The 21,423-nt window shown below is 38.3% G+C and overlaps 2 protein-coding genes and 1 pseudogene across 2 annotated transcripts; 1 reads left to right on the plus strand and 2 right to left on the minus strand.

Annotated features, from left to right (window-relative positions):
• Positions 1 to 2,433: 2,433 nt before the first annotated feature.
• On the plus strand, positions 2,434 to 3,375 carry LOC122736192 (olfactory receptor 1361-like). Its single transcript, XM_043978281.1, has one exon. The coding sequence runs from the start codon at positions 2,434 to 2,436 to the stop codon at positions 3,373 to 3,375; it is 942 nt and encodes a 313-aa protein (XP_043834216.1).
• A 12,292-nt stretch (positions 3,376 to 15,667) lies between these two features.
• On the minus strand, positions 15,668 to 20,175 carry LOC122745113 (annotated as a pseudogene).
• A 70-nt stretch (positions 20,176 to 20,245) lies between these two features.
• LOC122734914 (olfactory receptor 1361-like) lies at positions 20,246 to 21,187 on the minus strand. Its single transcript, XM_043976083.1, has one exon. It carries the CDS (start codon positions 21,185 to 21,187, stop codon positions 20,246 to 20,248), a length of 942 nt encoding a protein of 313 aa, XP_043832018.1.
• Between the last annotated feature and the right edge of the window lie 236 nt (positions 21,188 to 21,423).

The raw sequence follows: 21,423 nt of genomic DNA on the forward strand, positions 1-21,423 counted from the left end.
AATTTCCTATCTTTTGTCTCTCTACATAATACTACTTGACCATGCCTTCATGTTTTAGTTCTTTTGTACGAGGTATGCCTTAACAAAGTCATTTTAGCCATGGGTTTCTTCCTACCAAGTCTCAGTGATACGATTAACAATGTACATCCTATTGCTAAGACCTCTAATTTATCTTGGTACTTAGCCTCATTTTGTACATTTTATAGACATATGAGGCCATAGTCTTTACTGTAGGCTTCCTTTTAGGAAATTCTCCCCTATGGATTATTGTTTCTCTAATGCTCTTATGCTCCCTGGCCTATGTTTCCTACTTGCTCTGGTAGTAGCTCATACAGAATCAACAAATACCAAAACAATAAAATAAAGACCTACAAGTTCTTTATAGAAAAGGAGAGAATTTCTTCTCAGCTATAACATATGTGTGTGTATACTTGTCCATATTTGTTCAAGTCCTCTGCTTTCTCACTTCCATGACATCCTCTATGCAGATACCCCTAAATTACTTAGTACTATCCCACACCATTAACAGTCTCATAAGGTTGAAACACTTCAACCCAATTTTTAGTCTCAAAAAACTATTCATTGCCCAAGTCCCAGACTCACAAAGCTCCCCCAGTGATGGCATTGGTATTTGTACTAATGTACCCCTCATTAGTCAAATGGTGCCAAACTATTTGGTATTTCTATCATTCAACAGATCTAGTCATTTCCAAAGCAGAGATCTGCTTTCAAAGGAAAGAAGCACATCAGTGTCTATGGTTATTACAGTCTTAGAATCCAAACTACATGGGTCTCCTTAAGTACAGGAATAGTTGAGTACACCTGAAACTTGGTGGTCTCTGGCATGCTTATCAATTTTACAAATCCAGTACCATGTTATCAGGTGTTGCACAAAGGACTCAGAGGAACCTTTCTGTGCCTCATACCAGAAGTTGGTATTGTCTCCAGATCCAAATCTTCCCATCCAATGCAAAGGATTAGAGTATAACATGGCTCTGTAGATAAAATACCTGTCAAGGAACCAAGTAAATGGCCCCACCCAATTTTGAGGTGAAAATGGTAGAGATGACCAACTGAACATTAAACTCCCTTATCTCATGTGCATAATACTCCCTCCACCAATGTAGATTATAATCTCTCTATAACTTTGTTGAGTGATTCTGTGATTTAAAAAACAACATCTTGTGTGCAATCTGGTGAGGAGACTCTCTCAACTCAAATTGACTGGTCCTTAAATATCAGACACACATTCCCTGATCACTAGGGTCATTTTCCTACCCCACCTTTCCAGACTGAACCCTAGATTTTGACAAAAATATTTAAGTCAAATCAACCAATTATAAACCTATGCTGATGGCTCACACATTATTCTTACCTAGAATCTAAAGTAATTTTTTTCGGGTAAAATATACATCTGAATATGACATTTCTGTGGTCAATGTGCTCCATTAGCTCCCTGTCTTTTCCAGTGAGTTTTCTAGTTTGGGAATCATTCTGTTCACCACTTGACTTACACACAAAAGAGCCTGTTGTGATAGTGCATAGAACAAACTATCAGAATGCCTGGTTCCAGTTCTTCTTCTACTTCTTCCTAGCTGTATGATCCTGAACTTATCTTCCTGGTCCTTAATTTTCTTATCTATAAAATTAAGGGAAAATTATTAAAGGGTTACTTACTAGAGTAAGACAAAATAATAAGAAATTTCCAGGATTAATAGTAATTTATTTACTTTATTTTCAGGTATTTACTACCACAAAGGATATTGTTATGAATTTTTGGGTATGTACAAGACTTTTTTTTTTTTTTGGGTTGCCTTTGCCTTCCTTGGGATATATGCTCAGTACTGGGATCTGTGAGATGAAGGAGATGAGCAGTTTAGTCAAATACCCTGAACAATTCCAAATTGAAAATGAATATATTTGGGTCACTTCACATCTCTGCTAAAAGGACATAACCATGCTTATCTTCCCATAGTACCTCCAACACTTAGCATTCTAATCTTTTGTCATCTCTGCCAATATTCAGTGTCAAGTATAAACTAAGAATTCTTTTCATTCACATTTCTATTATTATCAGTAATTCAGAGCATGATTTCATGTGACTATTTATAATTTTATTATAAGTATAATTTATTTTTATTATAATTTTATAATTAGCATGTGGTTATTTATTTTTAATGTTTGTTTATCCTTTTGCCATTTATAAATTGGTAAATGGCTCTCGGGTGGGATCTTGTTGATTCCCTGTATATTTCACATCATAGTCTATTAGCTTTGATACTTTCTTCAGGGCAAATATTTTTCTACTATCCTATATGCCTTTTAACTCCATATTCACTGATTATAATGGAAAAAAAAGATTTCAAATGAACTTTGAATGGACTATTTAAAATTTTTATTTCATTCTTTCTTCATCTGTTTCCCAACAGACCCATGGAAGGGGAAAATCATTCAATAGTCTGCGAGTTCATCCTCCTGGGCCTTTCAGATCAGCCAGAACAGGACAGATTCATGTTCCTTGTGTTCCTGCTTATGTATCTGATCACAGGGCTAGGGAACTTGCTCATCATTCTGGCCATTATGACTGACTCACATCTCCACACCCCCATGTACTTCTTCCTTACCAACTTGTCTCTGGTTGACATCTGCTTCACCTCCACCACCATCCCCAAGATGTTGGTTAATTATATATCTGGGAACAAAGCAATTCTTTACATCAGTTGCCTGGCACAAGTGTTCTTCTTCAGTTGGTTTGCAGGATTAGATAGCACCCTCCTTGCCTCCATGGCCTATGACCGCTACATGGCTATATGTGCCCCATTACATTACACCATGGTCATGACCCCAAGGGTCTGTGCCCTTCTGGTGGCAATGTGCTGGTTTTGGGCTTGTGCTAATGCCTTGACACATACTATTCTGCTGACCCAACTCTCATTCTGTGGCCACACTGAAATCCCTCATTTTGTCTGTGACCTCAATGTGGTGATAAGGTTGGCCTGCTCAGATACCTTTATCAATGACTTGTTGATCTACACAATGGGAGGACTGACAGCCCTAATCCCATTCATTGGCATTCTGATCTCCTACATTCACATTTTTGTGGCTGTGCTGAGGATCCCATCAGCTCATGGGAAATGGAAAGCTTTCTCCACCTGTGGCTCCCACCTCACTGTGGTCTGTCTCTTCTATGGGACAATCATTGGAGTGTACTTCAACCCAACATCCACCCATACAGCACAACAGGACTCAGCATCAGCCATTATGTACACTGTGGTCACTCCCATGCTCAACCCTTTCATCTATAGCCTGAGGAACAATGAGATGAAAAGAGCCCTGAGGATGCTCCTCACCAGGAAGTCAGACCTCTCTTTGTGACTATGAGACATCCTCCTGGGCTTTCTCACACTGCAATTTCACTGCTGTGACAAAAGATTTTCATTGAGTCTTCTCTAGTGTGAGATTCAAACTGTTCACCTCTTAACTTGCCCAAGAGGCAGTGCATTGTGATGGATAGAGCATGGAACCAATTGTCCTAATGCTTGGTTTTAGTTCTTCCTAGCTCTGTAACCCTAACCTGGTCTGTAGTTTCCTTATTTATAAAGTAAAGGGACAACTCCTTGTGTTGTACTTGGTATTGTTGTTCAGTTGTTTTTATAATGCCTTACTCTTTGTGACCTCATTTGGTGTTTTCTTGTCAAAGATACTGGAGTGGCTTGCCATTTCCTTCTCCAGTGGATTAAAGCAGATTTTGCTAAGGTCACATAGCAAGTAAATATCTGAGGCCAGATTTGAACTCAGGTCTTCCTGGTTCCAGGCCTGGCACTCTGTCTACTATGTTACCTAGCTATTAGAGCTAGACAAAATAATAACAAAGTTCATTTAGAGGAATATAAATTCTACAATCTCAAGGAAAATAAATTTTTTAAAAATCCAAAAGTAACTGGAAATAAAGAAACACTCCTGACTTGTTAGTAATGCTACAAATTAGTTTAAGTATTCTGGAAAGCAATTTGAAATCATGCAAATGAAATTACTAAAGTATCTTTGACCTATAATTTCCAAAGCTAGGCATATGTCTTAAGGGGTGGGGGTGGGTCACCATATATAAAGAAAACCTTCAAAAAAAATTTAAAAAAAGAAACCCTTCATATACAACAAAATATTGATACCTGTACTTCTGTGGTAGCAAAGACCTGAAAACATAGTAAATCCCCATCCATAAGGGAATCTCTAAACAAACATTTCTTTACCCCCCCCCCCAAAAAGAGTATAAATTATAATCCACCATACATAAGATTGCTCTTTGTCATAAAGAAGAAATGAAATGAAAATCAGTATTAATCTGATGCTTCAACTCACACCCATCAAATTGAAAATGATAACAAATATGCAAATAGTCAGGGTCAGAGGTGCTATGGAAAGAAAGGTACACAGGTAGCCATTTGGTCGAGCTGTGAATTTACTCAACCATACTAGAGAGTACTTAAGTGCATTCAAAGAATGAGGGACTATCTGTGTAAGAGACAGAGACAGGAGGTGGAAAGTGATATGTGGAATAGCAAAAAGGTCAGATTTGGTGTATTGACGAGTTATGGAAAGGGAATCATGTACAATAAGGCTAGAAAGGTAGATTGGAGTCAAATTGTGAAGGGCCTTATTTTTTTCCATTCATTTAATTTTCATTAGATGTATCACTAGGGATGTTCCAGGTAATTTATTTTCTCTGCATGTCCCAGGAAAACCAAAGCCACCAATCCTTCCCCTATCCCCTACACACCTCAAAAGTATGGTAACTCTTTGTAGACCAGAGGGCCAAGATTTTTTCTTTTTCCTTTTTTAATCTTAATTGTATTTTGTTTTTTTCCAGTTACATGTATAGATAGTTTTCAACATTCATTTTTTGAAGGTACCATTCCATTTTATTTTAATTTAAAAATTTTTTAAATTATATGTAAAGATACTTTTTGACCTCCAAATTTTTCTCCCACCCTCCCTTCCCTCCCCCTCCCAATACCAGCAAGCAATTTGACATAGGTGGTACATTACAGTCATGTTAAACATATTTCCACATTAATCAGAACAAAAGGAAAAATGCAAGAAATAATAAACAAGAACAATAACAAAAAAACAACAACAAAAGTGAAAATAGTATTCTTCAGTCTGCATTCAGACTTCATAGTTCTTTTTCTGAATGTGGAGAGCATTTTCCACCATTAGTCTTTTGGCATTGTCTTGGATTGTTGTATTGCTGAGAGGAGTTAAGTATATCACAGTTCATCACAAAATGTTGTTGATACTGTGTACAATGTTCACTTGGTTCTGCTCATTTCACTCAGCATCACTTCATGTATGTCTTTTCAGTTTTTTCTGAAATCCCTCTGCTTATCATTTCTTACAGCACAATAGCATTCCATTGCATTTATATACCACAACTTGTTTAGCCATTCCACAATTGATGGACATCCCCTCAATTTCCAGTTCTTTACTACCACAGAAAGAGCAGCTATAAATGTACATGTGGGTCCTATTCCTGTTTTTATTATCTCTTTGGGATATAGACCTAGTAGTGGTATTACTATGTCAAAGGGTATGCACAGTTTTAAAACCTTTTGGGCCTGGTTTCAAATTGCTCTCCAAAATGGTTAGAACAGTTTACAGCTACACTTAACAGTGCATTAGTGTTCCAATTTTCCCACATCTTCTCCAACATTTATCCTTTTCCTTTTTTGTCATATTAGTCAATTAGATAGGTGTGAGGTGGTACCACAGAGTAGTTTTATTTATTTATTTTTAGAACTTCTACCCCCCATCCCTGAGGGGCAATGAGGGTTAAATGACTTGCCTAGGGTCACACAGCTAGTAAGTGTCAAGCGTCTGAGCACGGATTTGAACTCAGCTACTCCTGATTCCAGGGCCGGTGCTCTATCCACTGTGCCACCTAGCTGCCTCCAGAGTAGTTTTAATTTGTATTTTTTTAATCAGTAATGATTGAGAACATTTTTTCATATGGTTGTAGTTTTAATTTCATCTTCTGAAACTGCCTGTTCATATTCTTTGATCATTTCTCAATTGGGGAATGATGTGTGTTCTTATATATTTGACTCAGTTCTCTATATGTTCTAGATTCAACATTCATTTTTTATAAGATTTTGAGTTCTGAATTTTTCTCCCTCTCTCCTTTCGCTCCCCCTTCCCCAAGATGCTAAGCAATCTGATATAGGTTATATATGTACAATCACATTAAACATATTTCCTCATTAGTCATGTTGTAAAAGAAGAATCAGAGCAAAAGGGAACAACCTCAAAAAAAGAATACAACAACACAAAAATAAAAAATAGTATGATTCAATCTTCATTCAGATATCACAGTTCTTTTTCTTAATGTGGAGAACATTTTCCATCATGAGTCCTTTGGAATAGTCTTGGATCATTGTATTGCTGAGAAGAGCTAAGTCTATCACAGCTGATCATCACACAATGTTGCTATTACTGTGTACAATGGTCTGCTGGTTCTGCTCACTTCATTCAGCATCAGCCCACTTAAGTCTTTCCAGGTTTTTTGAAATCTTCCTGATCATCATTTCTTTCTTAATTTTTTTTTTTGCTTTTTTATATTTAGAATTTTATTTTCCAAATTACATGTAAAATACAAATTTTGACATCAACTTGTTTTTTAAAAAACCTTGTGTTCCAAATTCTCTTCCTCCCCCACTCCCAAGAACTCAAGCAATTCAATATAAGCAATACACGAACAGTCATGCAAATCATTTCCACATTAGCCAGGTTGTGAAAGAAAACAGACAAAAACAAAATTTCAGATAAAGAAACTAACAAAAAAATTATGATTCAATCTGCATTCAAATACCATCAGTTCTCTCTTTGTAGATGGACTGCATTTTTCATAAGACCTTCAGAGTTGTCTTGGATCATTGCACTGCTGAAAATAACTGAGTCATTCACAGCTGATCATCTCACAATATTACTGTTATTTTGTATACAGTATATTTCACTTTGCATCAGTTCATTCAGGCCCTTCTAGGTCTTTCTGATAGCATCCTGTTCATCATTTAAAAAATACTAAACTACATTTATATAATACTTTAAAGAGAGATTTCCTTACAATAAACTCATGAGGTTGATTATTGTAACAACAGTAATAGATAACATTTATATAGCACTTTCTAATTAACAAAGGATTTTCTTCACAATAGCCCAACAAAGTACCATACATTTTGCCACCATCAATTAATCAGTCATCAATCCATCATCATCCACCAATCATCATAATCCTCAGTCAATCCTCATCAATGTCAATACATCAATATCTTCTTCATTCAATCCTTCTCATCATCAATCAGTCCTCCTCATCAATCAATCCTAATCTTTCTCCAATCATCATCAATCCAGTGATTAATCAGTCCATCACCATCAACAACAATCATCATCATAATCTTACCTTACTCTTGCCTTTGCTTCAAATTTTTTTCACAATTACTATTGTTAACCATTTCCCTCCATCCTATTCCCTTCCCATGATATTTACTCTATTTTCTATCTTTTATCCTATCCCTCCTCAAGAGTGTTTTGCTTCTGACTGTCCCTTCCCCCACTCTGCCCTCCCTTCTTTTGCCCATCTCTCCTTATTACCTTCCCCTCCTACTTGCCTTCAGGGTTAGATAGAATACTCCACCCAATTGAGTGAGTATGTTATTCCCTCCTACTCTGATAAGATTAAGGTCTTTGAGCTAATTCTGATGTGAGTAAGGCTCATTTACTGCCCCACTTCTCTCCTCCCACTCCATAAGCCCTTTCTTGCTTCTTTCATATGAGATTTCATCCCATTCTTCCTCTTACCCCCCTCCCCCAGTGCAATCCTCTCCCCCCTCAATTTTACCCTAAAGATGTCATCATGGGGCAGCTATGTGACATGGTGGACAAAGCACCTGCCCTGGCCCCAGGAGGACCAGGGTCCAAATCTGGCCTCAGACACAAGATACTCACCAACCCTGTGACCCCAGGCATGCTACTCAACCCCAACTGCTCCACAAAAAACCACAATAACCCAATAAAAAACAAATGCTTTTCAGATATCATCTATTCCTATCATCTGCCCTAATACTGAGAAAGCTCTTATGAGTTAGATGTATCATCTTCCCATGTAATAATGTAAACAGTTTAACCTTTTAGCATTCCTCTTGGGGCAGCTAGGTGACATAGTGAACAAAGCACCAGCCCTGGACCCAGGAAGACCAGAGCTCAAATCCATCCCCAGACATAAGACAATCACCAACCCTGACTGCCCCCCCGCACCTCAAAGATAAACAAAAAAAAATGCTTTACAGATATCATCCCTTCATAATCAATTCCCACCCCTGCCCTCTGTTTAAATCTATCCTTTCATCTGCCCTAATACTGAGAAAGCTCTTATGAGTTCGATGTATCATCTTCCCATGTAGGAATGTAAACAGTTTAACCTTTTAACATTCCTCATGATTTCTTTTTCCTGTTTACCTTTTTATGCTTCTCTAGGGTGTTGCATTTGAAAGTAAAATTTTCTATTTAACTCAGGTCTTTTCATCACAATTCCCTGAAAGTCCTCTTTTTCATTGAAGTCCCCCCCCACCCCCCAAGATTATACTCAGTTTTGCTGGGTAGGTGATTTTTGGTTGTAATCCCAATTCCTTTGCCCTCTGGAATAACATATTCCATGCCCTCTGATCCTTTAATGTAGAAGCTGCTAGATCCTGTACTATCCTGACCGTGGCTTCACAATATTTGAATTATTTCTTTCTGGCTGCTTGCAATATTTTCTCCTTGACCTGGGAGCTCTGGAATTTGGCTATAATATTCCTGGAAGTTTTCCTTTTTTGATCTCTTTCAGGAGGTAATTGGTGGATTCTTTCACTTTCTATTTTACCTTCTGCTTCTAGAATATTAGGATGGTTTTCCCTGACAATCTCTTAGAAGATGATGTCTAAGCTCTTATTTTGATAATGGTTTTCAGGTAGTCCAGTAATTTCCAAATGATCTCTCCTGGATTTATTTTTCAGCTCAGCAGTTTTTCCAAGTAGATATTTCACATTGCCTTCTATTTTTTTTTTTTAGTCATTTGGATTTGATTTATTGTGTCTTGGTTTCTCATGAAGTCACTAGTTTCCATTTGTTCAATCCTAATTTTTAGGCAATTATTTTCTTCAGAGAGCTTTTCCATTTGGCTTTTCAAGCTGTTGACTTTTTCCTCATGACTTTCCTGCATCACTCTCATTTCTCTTTACATTTTTTTCCCTCTACCTCTCTTACTTTATCTTCAAAGTCCTTTTTGAGCACCTCTATGCTTGAGACCAATTCATATTTTTTCTTGGAAGCTTTGGATATAGGAGCCCTGACATTGCTATCCTCTTCTGAGGGTGTACCTTGATCTTCCTTGTCACTAAAGAAACTTTGTATGGTCCAAATCTTTCTCTGTCTGCTCATGTTGTTCACATATTTCTTGACTTTTAACTCCTTCTTAAAGTGGGGCATTGCTTCCAGGCTACACTGTCCCAAGGTTCAGGAGGTCACAGGTGGTATGATTTAAGGAGGGGCAGGTTCTTCACTTGCCTAGCCTATGCTCTGGTTTGTAAATAACCCCAGGCCAACTTGCTAATTAACCTGGAAGCAATTTTTTTTTTTTTTGCTGTGGTTGTTAGCTCTGATTCTGCTCATAATTTCTTATAGCACAATAATATTCCATTACATTAATATACCACAACTTGTTCAGCCATTCCCTAATTAGTGGGCATCCCCTCAATTTCTAATTCATTGCTACCATAAAGAGAGCTGCTAGAATTATTTTTGTTCATGTGGGTCCTTTTGCCTTTTTTTTAATGATCTCTTTGGGATACAGACCTAGTAGTGGTATTGCTGGGGCAAAGGGTATGCACAGGGGCAGCTAGGTGGTGCAGTGGATAGAGCACCAGCCCTGGAATCAGGAGGACCTGAGTTCAAATTTGGCCTCAGACACTTAACACTTACTAGCTGTGTGACCCTGGGCAAGTCACTTGTGAAATATTTTTGAATTGACTAGGCTAATTTTGGGGGGCTAAACTATGGATGACTAGACTGGGGACTTTGGACTATTTGGCTATCTGACTGCGTTTAATTTAACGTGGGCCGTTTATAAAGTTCCACCACACTACTCCCAAACCGATAGACTAAAGATTAAGAAGCCTCTAACTAAATAATCAAAGCAAGTTTATTTATGAGATACTATTTCAGATTAGAAATACAGGGAAATAAAGTGTACAACCTGACTGCTTTCCTGCAGTCTCTTTCCACTGCATCTCTTTCACCCCTGCTGAGCTTTGAACTTCTTGAATACAATAAGGGCCTTAGCCGCCTCCGGCCTCAGGGCAAGTTACACTTTCCCTAGTTTGTATTAAGGCCGGTAACCTTGTCAGCCCGTCTCTCCTTTTCCGAACCGAACTCTCCTCCGTCCTTGTCCAGCCTCTCTCCTAGTCCTTCCTCGAGTCTCCTTCCTCTAGTCTGTCTCCTCCATCCGTCCCCTTCCTTCTTTATCTAGTCCGTCTCCTTCCCCGTCTCCTTCCTTTTTCTAGTCCGTCTCCCTCTAGTCTCCTTCCTTAGTCTGTCCCCCGTAGTCAGCTTCCATGCTCTAGTCAGCCGTTCTCTCCTTAATCTTGTCTCTCTATCTAGTCCGTCCAATCCATCCTTCAAGTCTCCTCCCTTGCTCTTCCTTCCTAACTCCCAGGTCTATATATACCTTTTCTTCTCTCCACTCAAATCTCGGGGCTTCCTTTGCCCCCACAGACCAAGCTAATCCACCAGCCAGAGCTGCAGCTGGTGGGGGGTGCTCTTGAGCCTTATGCCTCAGCACAGGCCATCCGGGATCCTTCAGATAGCTCCGCTCAGGTCGGAGCTGGGGGCTTTTTTTTCCCCCCAGCTATCTGACCTGGCATCTTGTATAGCCCACGGAGCTTTTTCACTCAGCTGAAGCTGAGGAGGAGGGGGAGAGACCCCGAGGGCTCAAGGCTTTCCAATCTCAGCCTAAAGGTAGGGTCCCCAAATCAAAATAAATTTCCACACTCTTAACCACAATTGCCTCACCAAAAAAAAAAAAGAAAAGAAAAGAAAAGAAAAGAAAAGAAAAGGGTATGCACAGCCCATAGCCCTTTGGGGGGCATAGTTCCAAATTGCTTTCCAGTATGGTTGGATCATTTGTGAAGGGCCTTAAAAGCCAAATGGAGGGATATGTATTTTATCCTAAAGGGAATAGGAAGTCACTAGAGAACACTGAACAAAAGAGCCAAATGGTAAAATCTGGATTTGGAGATTATCACTTTGGCAGGCATATAGACAATAGATTGGAGAGGGAAGAAATTTGAGTCAGGGACCTGGTATAAGGAGTTGATTTGTTCCCAGATATGTAATTAAATAGCATCTTGGGGATGGTGGTGGATGTGAAGCAAATTTTGACCAGGGACAAGCTTATGAGGTAGAAGTACATGAATGTGTGGAGGTGGGACTTAGTCCTAAATGCCAGCATGATGAGCAAGTTACCCAGTCCTATCATCAGGTACCTAAGCAGAAAGAAGAAGAACAGGAGCCTCTTCTGCTCTGGCTGGTAGGAAAGGCTAAGGGGCATGAACTTAGAGACTACTGCATGATTTCCCCTTCTATGGATCTGTTAAAAGCACATGTGGAAAGGAGATGAAATAAGAATTTAAAAGAGTCCATTCCAACGCATGGGGTAGAGGCAGGAGAAAAAGAGTGAATTTGGAACTCAAAATTTAGAAAAAAGAATTTTATAAAATAAAAATAAACACACACACACACACATAAAGAGAATGTTGCTTCCACTCATATGCATAGTGATGGGGCTTATTTTCAAGTGCAATGTAAGTGAATAGCCTGATCTTGGGCCATCTTAATGGTGATGGCTCTATGTCAAGATATAGGATAACCTTGAACCTTCTTGACAGTGATGGTCTTATGCTAAGAAACAGGGTAGGAGATAGTTGTATATAAGGTTAAAAAGTCAGGAAAGGCCAAGCTGTGGTGGTTCAGTAAGGAAGCTGGTAAATTAATACAAGAAATTAAAACTTTGTCACAAACCAAAGTTACAAGATAGATCCCAGGTTACAAAATAGAGTCCATGAAATATAAAAGATTCACCCAGCCATGCATATTTCTAGTACATCAATAAGCCCCTGAAGACTTCTTACTTGGACTTTCCTTCTGTGCCTGTGGTCTCCTCTTCTAATTGGTGAAGTACTCCTCGAAACTGGAGCTGAAGTTTATGTATCAAACTTGATTTTACAGATCTCAGTATGATGTGTGACCTGATTAAGTAAACAATGTCAGAAAGTTCAAGATAGAGTCTGAGGCAGAGTTTTTCTTAGCACAATAACAGCAAGAAATCTGATCCAGAAATTCCATTATTTATGCCTCAATTTATTTTCTTTTTTTGGGGGGGGGGGAGAGATGGGTCTTATTCCTACAGCTAGCATTTCTAAGCATTATACTGATGAGGAATGGTAATGATGGACATCCTTGCTTTAATTTTTGTTAAATCTTTAGCTTATCCCTATTACAGATAATACTTGTCCTCAGTTTTAGATAGATATTATCATTTAGCAAAAACTCCATTTATTCCTATACTATCTAGTGTTTTCTGCATCTATTAATATAAACACACCATTTTTGTTGTTTTGTCATTAAAATGGTTAATATAGGCTTGACAGGTTTCCTAATGTTGAACTATCCCTGTATTCCTGGTATAAATCAAGTCTGCTTATAGTGTATTCCCAACTCTCCACTCCCTTTAAGGTGTTAGCTGCTAATCTTGTGTGATCCTGTTTCTGGTTTCTTAGTTTTTAAATGGTTTCTTTCTGACTGCTTTCAACATTTTTCTTTGACCTAGGAGCTCTGGATTTTGACTATAATATTCCTAGGAGTTTTTATTTTGTGGCTTCTTTCAGGGAGTACTTGTTAGATTTTGCAATTTCTTCTTACCTGCAGCGAGTAAAACTATATGTGGTCACCTTATTTCTGTCCCAAGTTTAGGGAAAATTAGCTGGGGTTTCTAATATATTTGTTACTTATAAATTAGAAAGTTTAGCACCAGTTTTGGGCATTAAGCATTTATTAAAGCATAACAAATATTAGCAAAGAGAGAACACTTGGCTCAGAAAATTAAGAAGTCTATCTAGCCACCATGAGTGCATCCAAGAGCCTGTCTGAGTGTGGAAGCTTCCTCTGGGTCTGGAGGAGAGGCAGTCCTTACACACAGCTTCAAGCTAATTGTCTAGCATCACCCAAATCCATTGGTTCACTGGATTTGAGGGTGGTCCATGAGGAGAATGTGCTGAGGTCAGAGTTTAGAGAACACACCCCCTGAGGGCCAGGCTCTCAAGTAGATGTAGTTTCAATCAAATCAACTTTAAGTGTGTTAATCAGCAAAGTCAATCCAATCAATCCCAATATTATCCTCTCGAGCAGGGGCCTCTGGGCATCCCAAAACCCATTGTTTTCTCACATATCCTTTGGTTCTGAGAGAGTTGGGTAGTTTTCTTTTATGATTACTTGAAATATAATGCCATCTCTCTGTTTTGGCCATAGATTTTGGTATTCCAATAATTCTGATTCTGAAATTATCTTTCCTTGATCTATTTTCTAGGTCAATTGTTTTTATCCTATGAACATCTTTTGTCTATTTTTATTTTTTTGTCTATTTTTTGTCTATTTTAATATTTTTTTATATCACTGAGATATTAGCTTTTATTTGCTCAATTCTAATTTTCAAGGAACTACTTTATTGGATTAAAGTTATGTACCTCTCCTTCCCAGATATTAATTCCTTTTTGCTTTTTTAAACTTTATCAGTTCACAAGCTCTTCATTGGATGAAATATTACAAAGAGTAAGTACAATTTTAAAACACTAAATTCAAAACAGTAATTTAATTCAGAATGAAGTGTAACAAGACTGAGAATACATTTTGCAACATTGCTATCCACAATAAACCAGATTACTGTCACAAGTAAGATTATTTTGTGATAAGCTAATGTGAATTTAATATCTTAAAATGCTTTAAAAACAATTATCCTTATTTTATTCAACTGTTAATTATCTTTTGGACATTATAAACTTATCTAATACAAGTTCAAATATTTCAAGATGGAAAGATATGATTGGGATGGAAATCAAGGCCAATGGATCTGGCAGTACAAATCATATTTCCTGATAGATAGATGCCACAAATACTTCTTGTTTGTTTGTTTTTTGTGAGGCAATTGGGGTTAAGTGACTTGCCCAGGGTCACACAGGTAGTAAGTGTTAAGTGTCTGAGGCCAGATTTGAACTCAGGTACTCCTGACTCCAGGGCTGGTGCTTTATCCACTACGCCACCTAGCTGCCCACAAATACTTCTTAAAGATATCAATTCTATCCTTTCAAGGAATAGATGTGCCAGAGAGACCAAAAAAGGGCAGCTGATCTGATTGGGAATCACTGCTATCAGAATATCTTGAGTTTCTACTGCTGTTCAAGTCCAAGGAGCTGCTATTGTTGCTGTTGCTCTCACTCTGCCATGTCACCCCTCCTGGTGCCTTGGACAATTAAAATTTCTCAGAGTGAAATTTTCTTGGTCTTTTTCTTTTCTTTTTCTTTCCTTCCTTCCCTTCCTTCCTTCCTTCTTCCTTCCTTCCTTCCTTCCTTCCTTCCTTCCTTCCTTCCTTCCTTCCTTCCTTCCTTCCTTCCTTCCTTCCTTCCTTCCTTCCTTCCTTCCTTCCTTCCTTCCCTTTTCTTTCTTTCTTTCTTTCTTTCTTTCTTTCTTTCTTTCTTTCTTTCTTTCTTTCTTTCTTTCTTTCTTTCTTTCTTTCTTTCTTTCTTTCTTTCTTTCTTGGCCAGGGCAATGAGGGCTAAGTGACTATAGCTAGTAAGTGTCAAATGTCTGAGGCTGGATTTGAACTCAGGTCCTCCTGAATCTAAGGCCAATGCTTTATCTACTGCTCCACCTAGCTGCCCTTCTTGGTATTTTTCTCAGACTTACCCTGATATATTTTTCTAGTTGTCTCAGGGTTGAGGCTTTCAGTGTTTCAAAGCTGATTTCCATCTCATCAAGATTAGAATTCCTTAAACATGGTTCTGTGCACTCTATTGACCACTGACCCAATCTTGCCTCTAGGGGGTTTGTTCATAGCCAAGTCTAATTGTCTTTTCTCATCATAATCTATAGGCTTAGCATTATCTTCATTTTCAAATTTATATATCAAAATTTGTTGCTTGGCCTTTTTTGACTGAATTTTTTCAGTTTTTTCTTTAGTTTCATTTAATTAATTTTTTCCCCTTTGATTTTCCTCTTTGTTGATAAATTTTTTCATTCTTTTCCCCTCTCTTATAGGGGCAGCTAGGTAGCACAGTGGTTAGAACACTGGGATTGGAATCAGGAAGGTCTGAGTTCAAATGCAGCCTTAGACACTTCTTAGCTGTGTGACCCTGGGGAAGTCACTTAACCCCTATTTGCCTCAGTTCCTCATCTGTAAAATGGGAACACATTGAAGAACAAAATGGCAAACCACTCCAGTATCTTTGACAAGAAACTTCCATGGACAAAGTCTATGGGGTCAAGAAGAGAGTTGTACATGACTTGACAACAACAACAATAAAAGTTAGGACAGAATTTGTAGTTGTTGATGAACAGCTTTAAATTGCTACTGAAGCTTTGCAAGGTGCTTTACTCTTTCATCAGGTGACTCTTATAAAAGTTGTCTTCAGAGGTAACATCACTACTAATTTCTTTACTAAAAACTTTTGTGATACCCTTTTTAGTATGATGTATAGGCATTCTTTCAATAGGTTCATCTGAGATCTTAGCTAATTGCATCCCCAAAACATCCTTGAATGTTCTTACCTTTGCTACAACCTCATTATGTGTAGGGTTATACTTATAGCAAATCATAAACATTGACTGAACATCTGCAGAAAATTCATGTGCATTAAAAAATTTTCCAAAATCCATAAGATATTTGACAACATCATTGTAGTTATGGATAACTGAAGTGATAACATCAACAGGTTTATAAAAAGGTCAAGCACATGCTCATGTTTCTTTGAAAACCTTTCTTTAAAAATATTATTACAATATTTTAGTTGCTTAGTTAATGTAAAAGAGTTAACTGTTTTCACAACTTTATATTATTGTTGAGAATCTGGTACAATATTCTTCACTACTTTTTCTTTTAAAAATGGAATTTTAGCAGATTTGTGTTCAACTAGAATGAATGTGACTGAAAGTGAAGATTCACTTTCTGTAAGTTTGGGAAGTTGTAGTAGGGGTTCTATTATCTACTTAGGGATGTTAGGTGGTGCAATGGACAGAATGTTGGATCTAGAGTCAGGAAGACCTGAGTTCAAATTCAGACTCATACACTTATTAGCTGTGTGACCCTGGGCAAGTCACTTAACCCTATTTGTCTTAGTTTCCTCATCTGTAAAATGAGGTGGAGAAGAAAAGAGCAAACCACTCCAGTATCTTTGCCAAGAGTACCCCAAATGAGTTCACAAAGAGACAGACATTACTGAAATGATTGAAAAACATAAAGTATCTGTTTTCCTTTTCATACTCCTTTTAACATATTACAGCTTGTATAGTACAGCTCAGCAGAGCTGCTGTAGGCATGTGCAATTGGGAAAGTGATGTCTGTGGACATACGGAAGATGGAATCACTTGCTACCTAGCCTTTGGAGATGGTTTTTTCTTTAATAATAGAAGCTCCTGAAGATGGTTGAGTAACTTTTCTTGTTCTCTCCTTTCTGAAAGCATTTGAGACATTTTTTTTTCAAAAATAATTTCTGCTCACCCATTACCATTAGTGTTCACTCTAAGTGGTGGGTGCTATTTTTCTTTTGATATTTTTTCTTCCATAGTTCTAATTTCTTTTCCCATTTTTTTCAATTTTCTACTCTCATTTGATTTCTTTTGGGTGGGGGAATGAGGGTTAAATGACTTGCCCAGGGTCACATAGCTAGTAAGTGTCAACTATCTGCAACCGTATTTGAACTCAGGTTCAAGAGTAAGAAGCCTTAGAGACCATTACATCAAGGGCTCTTATTTTACAGTTAAGGGAACTGAGGCCATTAAAGCTTTAAATGATGTGCTCAGAATCATAGATCTAGTAAGTTTTTGAGGTGGGGTTTGAACCCAGGTCTTCCTGACTCCTAAATCTATTGTTCTATTACTTATGCCTTGTTATTTCTCAATTGCCTTCTCAATTTAGGTCATAGAATGCAGGATCTCAGCTGGAAGGGGCGTTATAACAAAGAGGACAGAAAGTGTGAGTAGAAAGAAACCTTAGAACATAGATTATAAAATACTAGAGTTGGAAGAAACTGTAGAGGTCATGTGGCTTGAACTCTTTTATTAGAAATGTACTCTATAACCTATATGATACATTTCATCTTTCCTACAAGGGTATTCAGGCTTACATTGAGCCTCCTTTAATCTTGAGGTCCCAATACAAAAGGGAGGGTGAGGCTTCTTTTTATCTGTACTAAGGATACATAAAGGGAAGTCTCTAAACCAAAGTATAAACATCTCAAATAGACCATTGAACTGATTACACTACTCTTGGGAAGCAAAGACAACTTTGTGGGATTGCTAAGTGGATGATTTGTTTTTTACCTCAGATCAGGACTTTTTAACCAACTCACAAGGTCCAGATCTTCTGGCCAGTCCAAGGCACTACTTCCTTAATCCTTCTGTTAGAGGATGATTTTGCCTGTGCTTGTCTTTTTTTTGAGCATTATACCATTAGGGAAATCTTGCAATGGATAGTTCACCCAGGACTAAAAAAACTTGTCATTCAGGAGGCTACTGCCGAGCATTTCTTAGAATTAATAGTTGCTCATCTGTGCTCAGGAAGGAAAGAGAAAGGCAGAAGAAGGCAATGATAGACTCAAGGTCCATCTTAGAATTCCATGTGCTTCTGCTACAAGTCACCATTGCCAGTGGATGTGAAGTAGGGTGAGAAATTCCTCCCCAACTTTGTTGGAAGTCCAAGGGAGAGAAAGCATTGGAAATGAGTCCCCAAAGAGGAGTTAACTACTTCCACAAATCTTTTTCTGGATTACAGAGGAAGGTGCTTCCTCAGTAAGAATCTATCCTTTCTGATACAATCACAAATAATCATTGAGACAGCTCTTAGTAACTGGATACTAGGCATGTGTCATATTTGCAAAGCATATGTCCCTCAGTAAGGAGACAATTTATTTGCTTGATTATTGTTTTGTGCATTGTGCATTGTCAAGACTTAAGAAAATGAAGAAGAAAATATTGATTATGTAAATTAAACTCAAAAATTTGTTTTGAGTACTTTGTTTTGGCTGGAGAGTTGGTTGTTAAATTTTGCTCTTATACTCTTATACACACATATACACACATATACACACATAGACACACATAGACACACATAGACACATGTATATGTATATATATAAATATATAAACACACATGTATGTTGCCTCCCTTATAAATTCATAGGATCATTGTAAAACTCTAAGGATACTTACATGCTATCCTGTCCATCGCATCATTTTACCAATGAGAAAACTGAGACAGAGATAGGTTAAGTGACTTCCCCAAGGGCACATGGGTACCAAATGTCTTAGGAAGCATTTCACCTCATATCATTCTGAGTCTCATTCTATCACATTATTCACTGTGTCTTCTTGTGTATAAGCTCGTTCAGGGCAGGAACTGTTGCCTTTTTGTCTTTGTATCTCCAGCATCTAGCACAGTGTACGGAGCTTTGTAGATTTTAAAGAAATGCTTGTTGGTTAATTGAATGTGTAGAGGAGATTTTTTTTTTCTAGTAGGGGTTACACTAGCTGATCCCTGAAATGAGGATAGTCTGTGACCATGAAATGGAGACTCGGGGAGACTGAATGATTTGTTCACAATCACACAAGTAAACTATTATAGAGAGTACTTGAATTGATGTTATCAAATCATAGAATATCAGAGCTAAAGGGAATCTTGAATCCATTCTAGTCCATTCTCCTTATTTTATTTACTTTTATTTTTTGTTGATTTATTTTGCTTTATCTCACCTTCATTTCTGAGCATATTCCTCCCTCTTCTCCCACTATACTTGGTGCATAGTAGACACTTAATAAGTGCTTATTTCCTTCCCTTTCCTTTTTATCTATTGAGCCATCCCTTGTGACAAAGAAAAAAAAGGAAAAAAATTCAATTTAACCAAACCTACCACATCTTATAGAATATATGATATTCCATACTTCTATTTTTCCACCTTTGTAAAAAATAGTGTGTGACATTTTCTCTACTCTTATCTACTGCAAACTTGGTCCCTGTGATTAGAAAATATCCTGTTTTATTAGTTTGTTCTTTCAATTTACATGGATAGATAGGTGGTGCAGTGAATAGAGCACCAGATATGTAGTCAGGAAGATCTGAGTTCAAATATGTGACCCTGAGCGAATTAATCCCTCTTTGTTTCAATTTCTTTATATGTAAAATGAGGATAATAGTAACACTTACCACCTATGGTTGCTGTGAGGATTGAATGAGATGGTAATTGTGAAGTGCTTAGCACAGTGTCTGACACCCAATGAGCTCTATAATAACAATCATCACCACCACCATCATCATTGCTGTCATTACTGCGTATATTGTTCTCTTGGTACTGCTTCCTTCCTTTCTCATTAGTTCCTGTCCATCTTCCCAAGCTTGTTTGAATTCCTTATAGTCATACTTTATGACTTTCTAAAGGCAGTATAGTGTATTGACTAGAGAGCTCCCCTCAAAACTGGGAATGTCTGGGTTCAAGTCCCGTTTCTTTGTCTGACATATCTTGTCTATGAGACCCTAGTCAAGACCTTTGACCTTTCAGTGATGTGCCCAACTCCCTAGTTCTATAAGCTGCAGATCTTTGCCTGGTTGAACTTTACATAGTGTCCCAAGTGACCCTTTTATTTTCTGAATGAGGAAAATGAGGTCCAGGAGGGTCATGTGATTTGCTTAGCTAGGAAGTGAAACAGAGCCATAAGCAAATCTTTTGATGAAGGGGCCTATGCTATTTTCATTATACCACATTGCTGCTGGTACAGGTAGGGAGGTGAGCAGTTGACTTCATTCATTTCATACTTGAGAAGCATTACTGTAAGTCTGTCCAAGAACTGAGGTTGTCTGAGTCACAGTCCCTCAAATCAGAAGGATGCCTCATAGTCACAAAGAGAGGCCTGGTTTCTTGGTGAGGAGAATCCCCAGGGCTCCTTTCATATCCTTGTTCCTCAGGCTGTAGATGAAAGGGTTCAGCATAGGGGTGACCACTGTATACATCACAGCTGCTGCTGTATCCTGCTGGGTAGTGTGGGTGGATGAGGGGCTGAAGTACACTCCAATGATTGCCCCATAGAAGAGACAGACCACAGTGAGGTGGGAGCCACAGGTGGAGAAAGCTTTCCACTTCCCCACAGTAGATGGGATCTTCATCACAGTCACAAAAATTCGAGTGTAGGAGATCAGGATGCCAATGAAGGGGATGATGATTGTTAGCGCTCCCACTGTATTGACCATCAGGTCATTGATGAAGGTGTCTGAGCAGGCCAACTTCAGCAGGGGACTGAGGTCACAAAAGAAATGAGGAATTTCACTGTGGCCACAGAATGAGAGTCGGGTCAGTAGGACAGTATGTATCAGAGCATTAGTATAGGACCAAAACCAAGATACTACTATCAGAAGAGCACACAACTTTGGGGTCATGATCATGGAATAATGCAGTGGAGCACAGATAGCCACATAACGGTCATAGGCCATGGAAGTCAGAAGGGTACTATCTATGCCTGCAAACCAAATGAAGAAGAATACTTGTGCTAGGCACCCAGCATAAGGAATTGCTTTGTTTCCAGAGACATGATTTGCCAGCATCTTGGGGATGGTGGTTGAGGTGAAGCAGATGTCAACCAAGGACAGGTTGCTAAGGAAGAAGTACATGGGGGTGTGGAGGCATGAACTGGCTCTAATGACCAGAATGATGAGCAGATTCCCTAGACCTGTGATCAGATACATAATAAGAAACAGGAAGAACAGGAGTGTCTGCTGCTCTGGCTGTTCTGAGAGTCCCAGGAGGATGAACTCAGAGACTGCAGACTGATTTCCTCCTTCCATGGTTCTGTTGGGAAAGACGTATGGAATAGAGGTGAAACAAGAATTTAAAGATTCAACAGATTAATGGTCTCATGGATGAGATATCAATTGTGATACATTGCTTTAACCTAGGCATGGAATGAATATATTGTATTGTAATACATTGTGGGTATTTAACATGTACAAGAGGTGAGCTGGTCTTTACCTCTTCTGTTCCAGCAGAGTATGAGCTCCCACAGGACAGGGGCTATTTCATT

This window comes from Dromiciops gliroides, chromosome 1 (assembly GCF_019393635.1).
Source record: "Dromiciops gliroides isolate mDroGli1 chromosome 1, mDroGli1.pri, whole genome shotgun sequence".
Classification (NCBI taxonomy): domain Eukaryota; kingdom Metazoa; phylum Chordata; class Mammalia; order Microbiotheria; family Microbiotheriidae; genus Dromiciops; species Dromiciops gliroides.